This window comes from Octopus bimaculoides, chromosome 9 (assembly GCF_046866305.1).
Source record: "Octopus bimaculoides isolate indiv1 chromosome 9, ASM4686630v1, whole genome shotgun sequence".
NCBI lineage: Eukaryota > Metazoa > Mollusca > Cephalopoda > Octopoda > Octopodidae > Octopus > Octopus bimaculoides.
The window spans coordinates 77,897,067-77,917,143 of NC_142936.1; the positions used below are offsets into that span (position 1 = coordinate 77,897,067).

Here is a 20,077-nt window from a genome sequence, read left to right on the forward strand (position 1 = left end):
AAACCATTGTCATATAGATATATATGACACACACACACACACACACACACACACACACACACACACACACACACACACACACACACACACACACACACACACAATATATATATATATATATCCTCTCACCAAGCCTTGGTCGGCCCGAGGCTATAGTAGAAGACACTTGCCCAAGGTGCCACGCAGTGGGACTGAACCCGGAACCATGTGGTTGGGAAGGAAGCTTCTTATATATATATAGGCTTGTCATATATATATATATAGGCGCAGGAGTGACTGTGGTAAGAAGCTTCCTTTCCAACCACATGGTTCCGGGTTCAGTCCGACTGCGTGTCACCTTAGGCAAGTGTCTTCTACTATAGCCTCGAGCCGACCAAAGCTTGGTGAGTGGATTTGGTAGACGGAAACTGAAAGAAGCACGTTGTATATATATATATATATATATATATATATATATATATATATATATATATATATATATATGTGTGTGTGTGTGTGTGTGTGTGTGTGTGTGTGTGTGTGTGTATGTATTTGTGTGTCTGTGTTTGTCCCATCCCCAACCATTGCTTGTCAACTGATGTTGGTGTGTTTACGTCCCCGTGACTTAGCGGTTCGGCAAAAAGACCAATAGAATAAGTACTAGGTTTACAAAGAATAAGTCCAGGGGTCGATTTTTTCCACTAAAGGTGGTGCTCCAGTATGGCCGCGAAAATTGGCAGATATGTCAAACAAACCTAGCGTTTAATTACAGTCTTTCTTTTTCACTGACAATACGATCATAGTGTTATTACGAGTAAAAAATAATTTGATCAAGTAAGTGGGAGCGATACAGCTTTTGTTGCAATTTTCCCCTTCAGTATCTGCAATTATTAAAATGAGTATCATTAAAATAATGGCAACACACTATACAACTTGATACTTCAAAAAACAAAAAAAACAGAACAAAACAAAAATGTGTTTTCTTGTGTCAATGTTAAAAATTGATTCATTGTGGGAAAGAAGTAAAGTTAAATCGTTTTCAGGACAGAGGTCCTTTCTTCTCTTGAACATCAGCCGTTTGGGCTTTCCCATCTCAGTGCATAACTTTTCCCTGAAGTTTTAGCGGAAAGCCATCAATCTCACCGGTCACAAATGGACAGCAAATTCCCTTTCTCACGACGAAATGAAAACAAAGATGTTGTTTATGTATCTAAAAGTATGAAGTTGTAATAGTTTGGGACTAATAATATTAATTCGGGAGACGAAACAATTTTTAGGAAATATTTTTAATTGCACTACATTTCGATAAGCATGATCTCCGAACGTCATCAGGTCTCGTATTCGTAGATATATTCCTAATTCCAGATTGGGTTCCGGATTCGATCCCCCTACGTGGCCTCTTAGGCGTGTCTTCTAGCATAGTCTGTTGTGAATCCAACCCCTGTTATTGAAATTAGGTAAGCAGAATATATTTAGCAGCCCGTCCGGTGAATTCTACTGGTGAATGTTGCGTTAGGGTTACATGCGTGTGTAGGATATTCAGCCCTTAGACGATAGGTCAAGGGGTACAAAGTTCTTGTGACTGAATTGAATACATGTCGAAACACACGTTGACGTTTTATTTCTCTGTTTATTGTCCTGGCTGTATTTTTAAATAGACTTTATACGTCACATTGTTTAACATCACTATTTGGCTCTTAGCTCTCGTTATTACAGTTTACTCTGTTGTAAGCATTTGGTCTCAGACTACGGTCCTTTCATTTGTCTTATATACTCTGAAAATATAAAAGCATTATTGATGCTGATCTTTCTTCTCTAGACCAGTGACAATACTTTGAGCCTCTGTGTTTGTGCGTATATATATTCTTTCGTTCTGTTACTAGCTTCAGTCACTTGACTGCGGCCATGCTGAGCACTTCAACTCTAGCCCGTTTTTTTATGTATTGTTATATTAACAATATCTAATTATACAAAAAATAACATTATTACTATTTAGTATTAAATAGAGAACTTAGATTTTTAAAAAATGAGATTGAAAAATTAAAGATGATACTCTATATAGTGTGGTCTCATCCGCAAGATATAGGAGACGACTGAAGTTTAAATCTATTATTTTACACTCAGAGCTTATTATGATTCAATTTCATTGCAAGACAAATTGAGATTCGAGGTAGATTAATTTTTATTCTGTTTTTATAGTATGATTTGACCTTTAATCTTACCAACTTTGTATTGCTACATAATTTTTTAAATCTTTGTATGTGTATGTTTGCCCATCTAATTCTACTTCTAACATCTTACCAATACAGAGAAGCGATTATATTGGGTTGATGCCCGCTCCAACAAAATTGCTTCGATGACCACTGACGGCAAGCAACAGAATGTACTTTACAGTGAATCGGACGCCCATTATTTTGGTATTGCTCTGTCTGGTGATTACCTTTACCTTACAGACTGGTCACGAAAGTAAGTATAACATTATGACTTGTGATATGGGAAAAGATTTTCTTCAGCATAGTCACAACTAGAACATATTTATAGTTCATTAAATCTGAGCTGATCAGAAATCTAAGTAATAAGGACCAAATTTACACAAATATTTCGACAAGAAATGGTTACAGTTCAGTCCTTCGAAGTAATAACCAAATTCTCCTGTTACATACTGTAGTCTTGAATTAGAAAAAGGATATATTGCACGATGTAATCATATGTACAAAAACGAGATTATATATATATATATATATATATATATATATATATATATATATATATATACCAAAAGACTCTTACTCGGAGTTTCACGTTCCCGTTCATCGGACAGTTTTACATATCGGACATACATACATACGTACATGCATACATACATATATATATATGGGGATGATAAAATAAGTACCTTGGGCGAATCACTGCGTTGTGAGAGAATTTGTAGTAGATGCAGGAAAGGAAAACAAAATGAATACTCATATACAAAAATAAACTCAGAAATAAAGGCAATTAAAGAAAAGAAAAAACACATTGAAACGATTATAAGAGAGATCTAAACGACATATTCCCCACTCACGAAATTGCTGGCCTTGTGCCAATTTTTGAAATCATTATTTAGTCATGCTTAGGACTTTAGCATTTGATAGCTTAGTTTACCTAGCTGATGACAGATGCCACATTGACAACATAACTATATGCAAGTAATCCATTCACTTCTGGAGATGAGTCCGGTGGCGCTTGTAGTAAAACTTGCTTGCCAGAGATTTGCGTCATATACATTATTATGCATCATATGCATCATTAGTAAAAAAGAAACTGCTTGGTGGTCTATTTATTTTAAAGGAAGTTAAGAGTAATTTCTATCGTTGAGTCAAGGTCACATATTTATTGGAAAGGTAGAGCCTATTCAGTGTTCTGGAAATTGACATGTTTATTTTATTAACGCTGATAAAATGAGAAACAAGGTCGAGCCCACCACGTGAGGGTTAAACACAGAATGTAGGTGGCTTTAACAAAAATCTACAGGGCATTGTGGTTGGAGCTCTATCAATTTTTCTATCCAGTAATAAATAAAATAACAGTCATAAGGTCATAAAACACTGTTTTAAATAAAGAAGTGAGTGCAAATATAATTGGCATAGGATGGTCATTAACAATAGGTTTTTACCACAATCAACTTGGAAAATTTCACAAAGCGAAAACCTGTTGAACAAGTTCTTGCAAACAGCGTACACTTTACGGAATATCTGTGAAAATTACTAGGAGCAAAATATCTAAGAATTTCTTCTAAAGAGAGTAAAACTTTATGTATACAGTTAGATAAAGAAAACTGATAAATTACTGAATTTGAACAAAGGTAAGCTTAGATACATCCCTATGCAGTGAGATCAAACACTATATATATGCATATATATCTTTTACTCATTTCAGTCATTAAACTGTAGCCATGAAAAATTCGTTTTAGTTAAATGAATCGACGGTCCCAGTCCTTATTTTTTGTTAAGCCTGGCAATTATTCTATCAGTCTCGGCGAACTGCTAAGTTACAGAAACACGCAAACACTGGTTGTTAAGCGGAGGGGTTGGATGGGGGAAGACATCGACCCAAACACGCACGCACACACACACACACACACACACACACACACACACACACACACACACACACACACACACATGCGGCGGGCGTCTTTCAGTCTCCGTCCACCAAACCCGGTCACAATGTTTTTGGTCGGCCCGAGGCTATAGCACAAGACACCTGAGGTGCCGCGCTGTAGGACTGAACCCGGGACCATGTGGTGGGGAAGCAAACTTCTTCTCATATTGCCACGCTTGCGCCTAATATATATACATGCGCAAGCGTGACTGATAGGTATAGCTATCCATCGATCCATCCATCGATCTATCCATCCATTCATCCATCCATGTGTGTGTGTATATATATATATATATATATATATATATATATGTATACATACAGGTGCAGGCGTGGAGTGTGGATTAAAATAGTTCGCTCTGCAACCATGTGCTTTCTGATTAAGTTTCACTGCGTGGCACCTTGCGCCAATCACTGCGTTGTGAGAGAATTTGTAGTACAAGTACGAAAGTAAAACAAAATAAATACTCATATACAAAAATAAACTCAGAAAAAAAAAAGGCAATTAAAAAGGAAAAAAAAACAACATTGAAACGATTATAAAAGAGAATGCGGTAAGTGGAGAAATTAATATCAATACGGTGAATAACCTAGAAAGCAATCCTTATATTATATTAATGACTCTAGAGGTTTTGGGGATCGAAAAGAAACAATTGTTATTATAGTTTCAGGATACAAAATATTTTCAAAAAGCATGCACAATTAGCAAAACGGATATGTACACTATATTGTATGTGTGTGTATGTATGTGTGTTAATTATTTCTCCTGCAGCAGTTCTACTTTGTCTAAGTGTATTCAAGTAACAATACAACAACACATGCCTGGACATATCAACAGAAAGATTTATCAGATGTCAATATTTTCTTTGCTAAGGACTTTAAAGAGAAAAACAGCTCTTGACTGCTTCAATTTTAGTGAGGAAAGTGAAAGAGGAACAAAGTATAAATACTTAGAAATAAGAACAAACATTTTAAATTGAAAACTTAAATAGGACGAGTAATAGCAAGCGGATAAAAATCATCAACAGAAACAGATACGAAGAAACACAATGGAAGAACAATTATACGGTGGTTAAGAGGCTCGTTTTGATATCGCGTAGTTCCTGAATCAGTTCCCCTGTCCTGCACCTTGTGAGTGAATTCGGTGGGCAGAAACTGTGTGGAAGCCTGTCGTGTATACACCTCCCACACACATATATATATGTGTGTGTGTGTGTGTGTGTGTGTGTGTGTGCGTTGTATAGGTATGTGTGTATTCTTGTGCTTATGTTTGTTCCACGCTTCCGCTTGACAACTGGTGTTGGTTTCTTTTGCCTAAACTAGCGGTTTCTTTTGCCTAAACTAGCGGTTAGGCAAAAGAATCAGCAGAATAAGTTGTAAATTTAAAAATAAATACTGAGATCAATTTCTTCGACTTAACTTTTCAAGGCGGTGCTCCAGCATGACCACAGTCAAATAAAAATTTTAAAAGATTTTAAAAAGTAATGCATAGAAAATTAGCAAAGTTAGTTCTTCTCATAGTATATATTAAAGAACACAAATTAGTTTTATACAGAAAACACAAGGGAGGATATTCTCAAAGTAGTACGCTTATATACTGATTATCTAAGATAGGCTCAATACCACAAAATATACCGATTTCGGCCGAATGGCAAGCAAATTCGTTTTCGACGGGATTTGAACTCATGGCATCAGTTGTGTAAGTAAATGGCTTAGCGGCATTTCGCCTGTTTTTACTTTCTGGGTTCAAATTCTGTCGAGGTCGACTTTGCCCTTTATCCTTTCGGGGTCGATAAAATAAGTACCAGTTCTGTACGTTGGGCGGGGGGGGGGGGCATGTAATCGACTATCCCAACCCTCCGCAATTTAAGGCCTTGTGCTTATAATAGAAAGGGATGGTTTACATGTGAGGAGTGGAGACACAAGGCTTGGCGGTTAAGAGTATTGAGTTCCCGTTCGTAAGGGTGTGAGTTCAATTCTTGGCGGCGCTTGTGTCCTTGAATAAGGAACCTTATTTCACGTTGTTTCAGTTTATTCAGCTGGCAAAAATGAATTGTACCTGCAATTCAAAGGGCCAGCCTTGTCATATTTTGCGTCACTTCATTAAGAGTACGTGTGTTTGTGGAGTATTCAGCCACTTGCAAGATATTTTCACTAGCAGGTTGTTCCGTTGATCAGATCAACTGGAACCCGCGTCGTTTTAACCAACGAAGTGTCAGTTCTTGAAATGTGAGTCATCATGTCCTATTGGAACTGGATTTAGTTAAATATTTTGGCACAAATTCAGCAATTTTCGGGGAAGGGAGTAAATCGATTATATCGCCCCCTGCTGCTCGGCTCCAGTGTTCAAGTGGTACTTATTTTATCGACCCTGAAGGGATGAAAGCCAAAGTCGACCTCAGCGGAATTTGAACTCAGAACGTAAGGAGAGACGAAATGCCGCTAAACATTTTGTCCGGTGTACTAGCGATTCTGGCAGCTCGCCACCTTCGATATAGTTATATTAACAATATAATAATATAAATTCAAAATAATAACATAAATCCAAGACAGAGAGCTGACAAAATCGTTGGCATGTAGCTCAACATATTTAGCGGACTTTCTTCTGATTTTACGTTCTGAGTTCGATCTCTGCCGGGATCGACTTTGCTTTTCATCCTTTTGGTGGGGTTAATAAAATAAGTACTAGTCTTACTCTAGACTCGATGTAATCCGCTAGCCTCCTCTTAGAATGTCAGGCCTTGTGCCTATAATAGAATGGATTCTAAAGCATGTCGTAGTTATTGCTTAAATCAATGTAATCTCAGAATTTGTTGACCCTGGGCTAAACAACGATACAACGCTTATGATCAAATCATTAAAGCCATGAGTATTTCATCTTATTTTCCGACAATGTACGAGGAGTGTTATTTAAATTGTATAGTTGTGTTTTTATTATTTATTATTATCATTTTCTTTTTTTTGAGATGTTTAGGTGTGGTTTGATGTTTGGTGGGAATTGGCTGTTTATTTTTTTACGAGTTGGCCAAAGCTGTCATTTGCACGCTCTGTCACTGTAGCCTATAATACGACACCTGCTGTATTAGTAATTGTAGTCTGATGTAGATTCTCGTTGGCCGTAATACATTAAAAACATTTATGTCGCCGCACACAGTGACAATGTAAAACCGTAGCAGCCCCCTCAACTAATATTATTGCTTCCATACGACTGACTTTTCTGAATAGAACAACCATCAAAGCACACCAAATTAGACAAAAGAAGAGAAAAATAGATATAGTATTGATTTAAAGATTCGGTATTTGCTCTTAATAATTAACATATTACATCCGACACTTAGAAATGTAGTGGTTGTTGTTTAATTTAGGATACCTATATTCATCAAGGCGAAGGTATGAAGCTTAGAGATTAGTGTGTGTAGTTCATGATCGTGAAGTCTTTGGTTCAATCCGTAGATCGGGTGGTGTTTTGTGTCTTGTAATGAATATATTGACGTGAAGGGTGAAAGACTAGTATAGTGTGATGCCTATGAATAATGTAATATATATTTCTTGACAGTTCCTTAATGCGTTTGTCAAAGAGAGGCGGTCAATTGGAGAATTTCTGGGATGGCACGTCAAAATTTGTACGGTTAAACGACATACATGCATTCAACTCAACTGAAATAATCTCTGGTAAGTGGAGCCCGATTTTAACTTCATTTACGTAATATCTTTATTATCATAAGCGAGTCGTTTGAGCTAGGTTTGTTTACAGGTTCCAAGATCTGTGGTCATCTCAAACAAGTTCAACATCACCAAGCTCCTATTGTCCTACACAAAAGGTCCGAACTCATCAAAGTTCGCCGTTATACAACAAAGCTCTTGTTGGCTAAATTGTAAGAAGACTCAACTCTGATAACTGACGAAAATAGCGGACGTCATCCATGTAAACAATCAGATGTCGAAAGGTGTCAACTGACAAACAAGCCTCTAAGAGATTAACTCTAAAACTGAATTACCTGTTGATACCTGTAAAAACGAACGCCAACAAAAAGATGCAACTTACCACACGATAAGTTCTTTAACCAACAATGTGGCCACTCACCTCCCTGCCCAACCCTCTAACGATACAACATAATAAAGGCAGTTAGCATCTTTAAATATCTTGATCACCAGTCGATTTCAGTATTTCAAAATTGCCGATGTGTAAGAAATCTTGGGGTATAAGGAAAATTTTGTGATGATTAACTTATGTTAATATATATATGTATATGTATATATATATGCACATTCATGTATGAGCACACACACACACACACACACTTATACGTGTGTGTGTGTGAAATAATCTCTGGTAAGTGGAGCCCGATTTTAACTTCATTTACGTAATATCTTTATTATCATAAGCGAGTCGTTTGAGCTAGGTTTGTTTACAGGTTCCAAGATCTGTGGTCATCTCAAACAAGTTCAACATCACCAAGCTCCTATTGTCCTACACAAAAGGTCCGAACTCATCAAAGTTCGCCGTTATACAACAAAGCTCTTGTTGGCTAAATTGTAAGAAGACTCAACTCTGATAACTGACGAAAATAGCGTCTCCGTCTTTTACCAAGCTTTCTTCATTTTCCTCTGGTATCTGAAGAAGCATACTGCATACTGTCCGAAACGCTACACACTTATACTTCGGCATTTAATAATTCATTACATAACATTTTCTATCGTTGAGCGTTAACCTAATAATACTAACTCTAGAAGTCATTAAACTATTGCTGGTTTTTGTTATTTTGTTTCATATGTATATATATATATATATATATATATATATATATATATATATATATATATATACATACATACATACATACATATATATATATATATATATATATATATATATATATATATATATATATATATATATACATATATATATATATATATATATATACATATATATATATATATACATATATATATATATATATATATATATATATATATATATATATATATATATATATATATATATATATATATAGATATATATATATATATATATATATATATATATATATATATATATATATATATACATACAGAGCTAGATTATGCAAAATAAGCACGTGCTTAGGGCATCAAAGGAATGATGGGCACCACAGAAATGGCATATGGTTCACGGCAAAAAAGTAATCACTTTAAACTTGCGAGAATAAGATTTGAAGTTGTTTGTATGATCGGAAAAATGAATTGGAAGTGCAAAAAAGATAAACATTATTTTCCATCTTACCAAGACGCTGGTATAAATACTCCTTTATTCTTTTACTTATTTCAGTCATTTGGTGATATTTCGCCCTTCATTACATTCTGCCTTTCGTCCCTCCAGGGTCGATAAATTAAGTACCAGTGAAACCCTGGGTCGATGTAATTGACTAGTCTCCTTCCCCAAAATTTCAGACCTTGTGCCTATATTAGAAAGGATTATTTTCCATCTTACTGTTAGTTTTGTATAATTTTTGAAACGTAAAAATATATTTTATAGTTTATTGTTGTTTACATTTGGAATTACATATGTATATGGGGCACCGAAATCTTCTAAGTGCTTAGGGTCTCTATGGCACTTAAGCCGGCCTTGTATATATATGTGGTTAGCAAGCTGGAGGAAATGTCTTCCTGGGGCTAAAAACAACAGTAACATCGTCCTCTATGTTACTGCTACATTTAGTTGGCAAATATATTTTACGAGTCCGTACTGTTACTGTTTACCTCTCACTCAGAGAATTAATATAGCTTATTTCCCCTTTTTCGAGATCAGCGACAGTTTGTCGCTGGAAAAAGCATATAGAATTTTGCGAGTGGAACGAGCTTTCATCAGTAGCTGGTGAGTATCATACAATGAAGACGAGTAACTACTCAGGAACTTGGGAATGTGGGAGTGATGACCTCCCCTCACAAATACTACTCGGACACAGACAGTGTGTCGTTAGCCAGATGGAGGAGATATCTTCCTGGGGATAAAAAGAACAGTTTATATATATATATATATATATATATATATATATATATATATATATAAATTGTAAATCCCAAAAATAACAACAAAACTACAAAGGATTCCGCGGTACACGTGTTTCAAGCTTTATATGTGTATAATTTACAATATAAAGCTATCCAATATATATATATATATATATATATATATATATATATACATATATATATATATATATATTAGAAATGATCTAATTATAAATCTCACAGAGATATATAAGCAGCAGTGTTACGACAAAGCAGTGTTATGATAAAGTTGACAGTAAACAACTGCTTTATATATATACTAGCAGAAATACCCGGCTTTGCCCGGGTTAAAGAGAATAATGAAATCTAAAAACGCCGTCTAGACTACGCAACCCTCAACTGTTAGTAGCTACGATACCATATTTCTACATTAATAACTCTCCAATCCATGCCAGCATGGAACATAGACATTAAGTGGAATGCCAGTCTCTCATCTAGGAAGGCCTTGAAATCAATGTTACCAGCTGGGGACTATGTGTGTCGTAGTGATAATAAAAAGACCCAAAGGAGGTCTGCAACGAAATAATTTTACTCAACACTTTGCAAGTGAATCAGTGGAGGCAAAGATGCATCTCATTTACTTGACAATTTATGCACCACATTGCAGAAATCACAATGAAAGTATATCTGAAAGGGTAGTCTTACACTGTTGTACCGTTGAATTACAAATAATGCTCATCTGTTATGTTCGGGTTAAAATTTCATCAACATCAAAAATATATGAATTTTCATGGGAGTTATGGCCGTTATACATAGAATATAATTTCCAAATTTCATAAAGATCCGTTCACTACTTTTGACGTAGTTTTGGATAAGAAAACAAATGACTAATGTGTGTGTTTGTGCACATGTGTTTGTGTGTGATGGGTGTATATATGTATAGATATCTGTATGCATGTATATATATGTATATATGTGTACATATTACATGTACATCTATATATATTTATATATATACATCTACACATGTGTATACATATACATGTATGCATATAGATCTATATCTATATATATATATATATATATATATATATATATATATATATATATATATATATATATATATATATATGCATATACGTGTACATATACATGTATATGTATACATATACATCTCTTTCTCTCTCTTTCTCTCTTTCTCTCTTTCTCTTTCTCTGAAAGTATCTGTCATTACAGTATCGAAATGTGATTGTTTCAGTTAGTGGAATAACGTGTACATATACATCTATATGTATACATATACATCTCTCTCTCTCTCTCTTTCTCTCTCTCTTTCTCTCTCTCTTTCTATCTCTCTTTCTCTCTTTCTCTCTCTCTCTGAAAGTATCTGTCATTACAGTATCGAAATGTGATTGTTTCAGTTAGTAGAATAGTTTCATTTTTAAAGTGAAAGTATTTGACATGAGTGTTTTTGTTTCACTTTTGACACGTAATAATTAAATAGTGGAGGAGATGTTATGTTGCTGTGAGCTCGAACTCTGCAAGAAGTTAAAATTTTTTTTGACTAAAACACTACTGGAACCCTAAGTAAGGCATCTGTAAAATTTGAATGAAATTGGTTGCGTAGTTCTCGAGTTTTAGGGATTCACACAGACAGACAGACAGACAGACAGACAGACAGACACACATTCTCATTTTTATATATATAGAAGATTACTAGAAGTTAATCGTTTGGGCAAAATAGAAACAGTTGTAAGTGAACAGGTTTTAATTTTTGCAGATAATAAACTATATAAACGCTAATTCTCCATTTTCTGGATGTTAATTTGATATTTATTAACCAAGATTTATACTTAAACCTATTATTTCAGGAATATTACTATTCATAATAAAATAATAGGAAATAAACCAGTAATTTATTGGATATTTTCTATCTCTTAAGGTATTTTTTTTATTCTCTGTCTGTTTGTTTCATAGTGTTCCTTTCTGTGGAAGAGCGTAGGCTCGAAATATAAAAGACTTTCTCACCTTCTCAAGCGTCAAAATAATACGCCTGCTTGTTGTTTATACGCCTATCTTATCTATCTATCTATCTATCTATCTATCTATCTATCTGTCTATCTATCTATCTATCTATCTATCTATCTATCTATCTATCTATCTATCTATCTATCTATCTATCTATCTATCTATCTGCCTGTCTGTCTGTCTATCTGTCTGTCTGTCTGTCTGTTTGTCTGCCTGCCTATACATATATATATATACGCATATATATATATATACGTATATGTATGTATGTGCGTAAGTGTGCATGTAGGTATGTATGTAGGTATGTATGTAGGTATGTATGCATGAATGTACATATGCGTATGTGTAATTTTATATATATATATATATATATATATATATATATATATATATACACACACACATATATGCATATGTCTGTGTGTGTGTTTGTGTGTATTTGTGTATATATGCTTATGTATATGCTTGTATATATGTGTGTATGTGTGTGTATGTGTGTGTCTGGTGTGTGTATGCGTTTCTGAGTATGTACTTAGCTACACTCCATTCCTTATTGGATAGTGAATAACATGCTAAATATATAATGACGATTGACGGATGTCTTACTGTGGTAATGAATATCATTGAATATCATTCCGCCACGAAAGCTATATGTTAATTTACGCCTGTCTTTATTTATTTACATTTCCCTCAACGTATAAATAGTTTGCGTAGGTGAAAAGAATGAACATAACTATTAGCCATAACTATAGAAGATAATGCATCTTAGAAGATATTTAGAAGGATAGGCATAATCGACAATGTCTTTATTTTCTACTGTACTGTTATGTTGTTTTTTTTTGTATGTCAATGATTATTTGTATTTTTATTGTTTCTATATGTGTGTGAGTGTATGTATGTGATTGTGCATGTAGATGTATCAATGTGTTTGTCGAGTGTGAGTTAGTCGTTATTTGCCGAATACCAACTGTATGAAAGATTGCATTTTTCATTCTTCTAATGTGCATTAATGCGCAGGCGAACTAGCATATATTCGTACACACACACACACACACACGCACACACACACACACACACAAATAAATACACACACATACAAACACACTCTATCTCCCTCTCCGTCTCTCTCCCACACGCGCATATATTCGTATATATAATCATATACACACACACATACATACACACACAAACACACACACACTCATATATAGATAGACATATACATACATGCTAATACGTACATACACCGCAATCCACACAATCACCTACACACTGACAGATACTTAATTATATACATGTTCATCCGATCATAGTCTATCTATCTATCTATCTATCTATCTATCTATCTATCTATCTATCTATCTATCTATCTACACACTCATGCACATACGTTCGCATACACATACACACACATACACACACGCACACACATATATATGTTCAAACATAATGATTCACACCGTTGCTATTCCTAGGTTCTCGTTACGTGGGATGTGGCACATGGCAAATAGATAATAAATAGATTTGTAGAAGTTGAACTGTCGAATGGACCACACTAACCAGTATGTCATGTGCATGCCAGCACATCTCATATACGTATATGCAATCACTGTTGCCAGCACATCTCATATACGTATATGCAATCACTGTTGCCAGCACATCTCATATACGTATATGCAATCACTGTTGCCAACACATATCATATACGTATATGCAATCACTATTGCCAGCACATCTCATATACGTATATGCAATCACTGTTGCCAGCGCATCTCATAAACGTATATGAAGTCATTGTTGCCAGCACATCTCATATACGGATATGCAAGCACTGTCAATGTCATACAAATACTCTTCACATCTGCTAAAAGTAATTTCTGTAACACAGCAACACCTTGTTTAGAATAAGGATCTCATAAAGTAACTTCTCTATAAAGCAAAATAACAAACGCATCCTCCGTCAATCCCAACTACTTAGGATTCACGGAAGATGTCACATTTTAAAACCGGATTTATATTCGCGTTCACTCAATACCATTAGAGCATAAATGTTAGCTGAAATATCATCAAAACTGCAAAATGATATTCGAATGGGTGAAAGAGGTGCAGCTTATGCTTCATAGAAAAATGTAACTTCTTGGTACTGTTTTAGTTTATAGAACAATAGGTCCGAGTTGTTGTTTACATGCAGATATATGAAAAAATTTATGGTGACAAACTTTGAGTCAGAGATCAGATAACAACCTTATTACATCCCACAAACACCATTGACTAAATCATCACACAGTAGTAATTATTCTTTATACAGCATCCCAGCGATTTCCTAGTGTTTCAGACCTCTTCTAGACACGGCACAAACTGAACATTGCTACAGAAATAATCCAACATCTATCATGCTCGAAGTTGCTCGCGATTAGTATTTGATTAAAGCTAACCAACGAAAACTGAACAATACAGATTTTATTCTGTTTATTCTAGAATTCTTCGACCAATTTACTACATACAACAATACGTTGTCAAGTCACAAAAGCTGATTAGAAACGTAGGGGACATCGATTTGAGCAAACAAAATTTCATAATTCATTCGGCTCCTTGCCCTTTATTTGTGTTTGTAAACACACACACACACACACACACACACATGTACGCGAACACACATGCACACACACACACACACACACACACACACACACACACACACACACACACACTCATACACACACTTAGATATAGTATATATGTGTGTATTTGTTTGTTTGTGAGTGTATCTTTATGCGTGTGTATACATCTGTGTGCGCTTTATACAACCCCTCACACACAAACGCAAACACTCATGCGTACGCGCGCACTGAAGATGTCGGTACAAAACAAGGTGGAGAAAATAGCACTTGAATACTAAGGATAATTTAAATAAAAAACTATTTTTATTTGAAGCTGATTGAAAATTCCACGAAGTATAACTCAGGGTCTTAGGTAAGCGATCATTGGAAGAGGTGAACACTTAAAATTTATTTTCTGTCGGACGATCGGTTCCGTGAAACTCTGAAAGGTATTTTGTGGGGATTTTTAGCTTCAATAAAACTCTCATACTCGGTCTCTCTCTTTCCTTCTGTCAGTCTGTCTTTTATACATATGAATTTATATACGTATATACATACATTACACACATACATGCATACATGCATACATGCATGTATGCACATACCTGCATATGTATGTATGTATATAAGTATATATGTACGTATGATTGTATGCATGCACGCACATATATATGTACGTATGTATGTTTGTATGTATGCATGTATATATATATATATATTCACGCATACGCACACATAGCGTGTTTGCGATCGAGGTAGTAAAAATCTCCGGCAGAACGGGACAACAGATCCTTTCAGGTCTGGCCGTGGCATTTTCTTATTAATTTTCAGCTCAGTGGACTGTGTCAACGTTAAATGATCTGCTTTGTTCAAGAGCACCACCCGTCTGGGAATTGAAAAGCACCACTCCTTTTGGGAATTAGAACTATCTATCTATCTATCTATCTATCTATCTATCTATCTATCTATCTATCTGTTTGCCTATCTGACTGTATATCTATCTCTCCGCCCGTCCAAACGTCTGTATGTATGTACGTATTTATTTATGAAAGTATGAATGTATGTTTGTGTGCCTAGAATCAGAAGTCAAGGCTTCTTATTCCTTTATTCTCTCTATTGTCATCCTCTCTCTTTGTAGGGCTTTGAACAATGTACTAATATGTGCAATAAATGACGCCTTTATACTAATTGTAGTTCCCGATATTGACATGATATCCACTCCAGAGAAGTAGCGTCTGTCTATTTAAGCGTATGTAACATTTATGTTTGCGCCTATACGCAAACGTGCACTTACCCCACCACACACACAATGACCTAAACGATGTAAAAGTAAAAAAGTAAAAATTACAATATATATATATAAATAAAACATAATATACAAAATGACTCATTACATAACCTAAACCTCCACACTGACTCATTTCACAAGTTCCACATAATAAAACAACGGCTATCTAGTCCAACGAAAATGCTTTTTCTTGTATTTGTTGCTCCATTCTCCAAGTAAATATATATATATATATATATATATATATATATATATATATATATATATATACTCTTTCACACTTTTACTTGTTTCAGTCAGTTGACTGTGGCCATGCTGGAGCACCGCCTTTAGTCGAGCAAATTGACCCCAGGACTTATTCTTTGTAAGACTAGTATTTATTCCATCGGTCTCTTTTGCCGAACCGTTAAGTTACGGGGAAGTAAACACACCAGAATCAGTTGTCAAGTGATAGGAGCCTGTCGTAAATATACTTATGTGCGGTCGCTCAAACGCACAGCTCATAAAGAAAACTGGTTATAATGATTAGTTCATTGAATTAAATTTACTGTCCAACCGATTGGATTGCACATAGTTTCTGTCTAATTACTTACACACACAGGTTGTGAATGAATCCGAAGTCTATAGTGAACACTATTCTAAGACCCACACAATAGGATGAACCCAAGATCTCAAACACTGCGTTAGTAAAGTAAAAAGTAAAGTTACTTTCTCGAGTCATACCGTCACATAAGGACTGATTTCTTATGAGTCATACCGTCACATAAGGATAGATATTCTCCAGCTGGACGGGACGCCGGTCCGTTGCAAGATTACTAATTTTTGCCGGCTGAGTGGACAGGAGCAACGTGAAATAAAGTGTTTTGCTCAAGAACACAACACGTCTCCCTCTCCAGGAATCGAAACTACAATCTTACGATCAGGAATACAACACCTTAACCACCAAGCCATGCGTCTCCACTCTCAAACGCTACGCGTGCGAACACGCACATGCGCACAGAGAGAGACAAGCAGACACACACACAGACACACACACATACACGAACGCACGCGCACACACTCACACACACACGCACACTCTCAAAGACACACACATGTACACCCACCCACGTACACGCACACACAATTACACATAAAACAAGTACATACCAGCGCAAACCAGGTCATGTTTACGCTAAGTTGGAATTTATGATGGGTGATAAAAAAGGAGTGACACGAAAATAGGGATAGTAAAGGAAAGGGAAGAGAGAAAATTCATACAGTTCAACTTTTGAGTCCTATTTTAGTTGGATGGACCCTTCTTGCCATTCGATGCTTTAAAAAAAATCATCCTATTATATTTTTTTATTAATCAATATTATTAGGAATTGCATAAAAAATTGTTAGAATATTATATATAGGCGCAGGAGTGGCTGTGTGTTAAGTAGCTTGCTTACCAACCACATGGTTCCGGGTTCAGTCCCACTGCGTGGCACCTTGGGCAAGTGTCTTCTACTATAGCCTTGGGCCGACCAAAGCTTTGTGAGAGGATTTGGTAGACGGAAACTGAAAGAAGCCCGTCGTATATATGTATATATATATATGTTTGTGTGTCTAACCCTAACCCTAACCCCCCCCCCCTCCCCACAATCACTTGACAACCGATGCTGGTGTGTTTACGTCCCCGTAACTTAGCGGTTCGGCAAAAGAGACCGATAGAATAAGTACTAAGCTTCCAAAGAATAAGTCCTGGGGTCGATTTGCTCGACTAAAGGTGGTGCTCCAGCATGGCCGCAGTCAAATGACTGAAAGATGTAAAAGAGTAAAAAAGAGTAATATTATTAGGAATTGCGTAAAAAATTGTTAAAATACTATATGTATTGTAAAAATATAACCACAAGGGCCACCGAGGGTCATATACCGTATTTTAACGTGTATAAGGAACCCCCTAGTTTTGGGGGCTTAAAATTTGGAAAAAAGGTTTTGTAAGGGATAGTATTATATACTATCAATATATAAGAAACTCCCAAATCTTTTAATCTAATTTTTGACAAAAAAAACAACAAAAAGGGTTCCATATACAAGTCAAAATACGGTAGATCCTTGTTGAGAACTGCTGCCTTAGATGCTTGGTGGACTAGGTGTAAGGGACCAAATTCGTTTTTAATATAGGACCGGTGTTCCCCGTCTCAGCCTGTTTGCAGAGCGTTCGTACGAGTATATAACCGTTTCGATTTCATATCAAAGTGCAGCTAGTATCTTTCTCTCATTTTCATGAAAGGGATTAAAATTTATACTCTATTTCTTTCATTTGTTTCAGTCATTAGACTGCGCCCATGCTGGGGCACCATCTTGAAGTGTTTTTCTTTTTTTTAGTCGAATAAATCGGCCCTAATATTTATTCCTTTTTTCAGTCTCTTATGCCGAAACACCAAGTTATTGGGACTTAAACACTTCAACACCGGTTGTTAAGCAGTGGGGGTGGGGCCATGCACAGACACAAAGACACAAACAATGAAGCACAGACAATCGCGCGCGTGCACAATACACACACAAACACACAATATCGACATTTTTTCAGCCATCTTGGAAACGCCTGAACCACTCATACACTTGTGTGTTGCTCATACACTCATCTCCATATACTTTCTGCAACTTTGCGTTGGCCTCTGAGCAGGTATCGCCATGACAACGTTCTCTGTCATGGTCAATGCGACGATCACACGCTACACACCTTCCTTCCAAGCACTGCTGTAAACAGCGGAAGTGAGTTAGAACGTTGAAACTTAGTGTGCATGCACAGCAGAGTTCAAGGTCAATCTTTGGCAAGCGGCTTTACTCTGCACGCCTTAACTTTGTTACTATGGCAACAGCCCTGGTACTTACTGATGAGCCCTCGTATATGTATCATATTCTTATTTAGTATTTGTGTTGAGTAACGGAACAAGATGTCAAGTGTCGGAAAACATGAGGTAAAGCAAGTAGGAGAAATAGGGGGTAAGAGTGAGAATCACTTCATTTAAGGATGTATTTTCCACTTAGGTTGTTCTCAATAACCATCCCTCTTCCTCTTTCCGAAACACTTTACGTGCCATCATGCTATGCATTTTTCTCTATCACGCATTATTCCCTTTACTTATCTTTTTAATTTTCTCGATATTGCGAGAGATAGATAGATAGATAGAGAGAGAAACAGAGAGAAACAGAAGGAGAGAGGAAGTGGAGAAGGGAGAAGAAAAGATAAAGTAGGATAGATATAAACAATGGAGTATTGGTCCCAGTCAGCGTGAAAGTGAGAGAGAGAGAAGGAGAGACAAAAATATAAGAATAGGAAATTGGAAGAATGAGAGTTATACAAAAATTCCATTCTTTATACATTATTTATAATGTATACTTATAATATATGCAAGACTGCTTTCCAGTATTTGTTCCTGTACTCCAAATTCGAATCCCGCCTAGATCAACCTAGCTTTCGCCCTTCCGGTGTTCATAAGTAAGGTGCCAGACCGGCCGGGGCAGTGAACTAGTGGAATGTCAGACTGTCTAATGAAATGCATTGCGATAATTTTTTGGTTCTGTACGTATGTGTGTTAGTAAATATGCGTATATATATGTTAGTATGTGCGTTGTGTGTGAGTTTGAGCGCAGGCGCGCGCGTGTGCACGCCGTCTATGTATATTGGTTTTGTATTTATTCATGTGTGTGAGAGCATAGACTGGTGACTAGGGTGTTCCACTCGTGATCGTGAGACCGTCATTTCAGTTCTTGGATCGGGTACAGCATTGTGAAAACAAAGCTGCTTCATTTTTGTAATGGGTTAAACCTCAAAAGATATGAAATTTAACTGAGTTACCATCTGCTAAAGTATGTATTTATTTTTTAGGTTATCATGAATATATGTGTTGACGGCTATGTATGTATGTGTTTTTATGTAGGTGCGCATGTATATGCATACATGCATACGCATATCTATCTATATATATATATTTGTATGTCTCATTCGGTCTCTCAGTGTATACATATATATGTATATATATATGTATATATACATATATATATATATAAT

The 20,077-nt window shown here is 35.9% G+C and overlaps 1 protein-coding gene across 2 annotated transcripts in view; it reads left to right on the plus strand.

Annotated features, from left to right (window-relative positions):
* Positions 1-20,077, plus strand: part of LOC106868258 (low-density lipoprotein receptor-related protein 5) — a 90,750-nt gene that overhangs the window by 55,856 nt on the left and 14,817 nt on the right. For both annotated transcript variants that reach the window (XM_089357852.1, XM_089357854.1), the window contains exons 14-15: positions 2,289-2,445; positions 7,679-7,794. In XM_089357852.1, the coding sequence (XP_089213978.1) occupies positions 2,289-2,445; positions 7,679-7,794 (273 nt within the window). The remainder of the gene's footprint in view (positions 1-2,288; positions 2,446-7,678; positions 7,795-20,077) is intronic.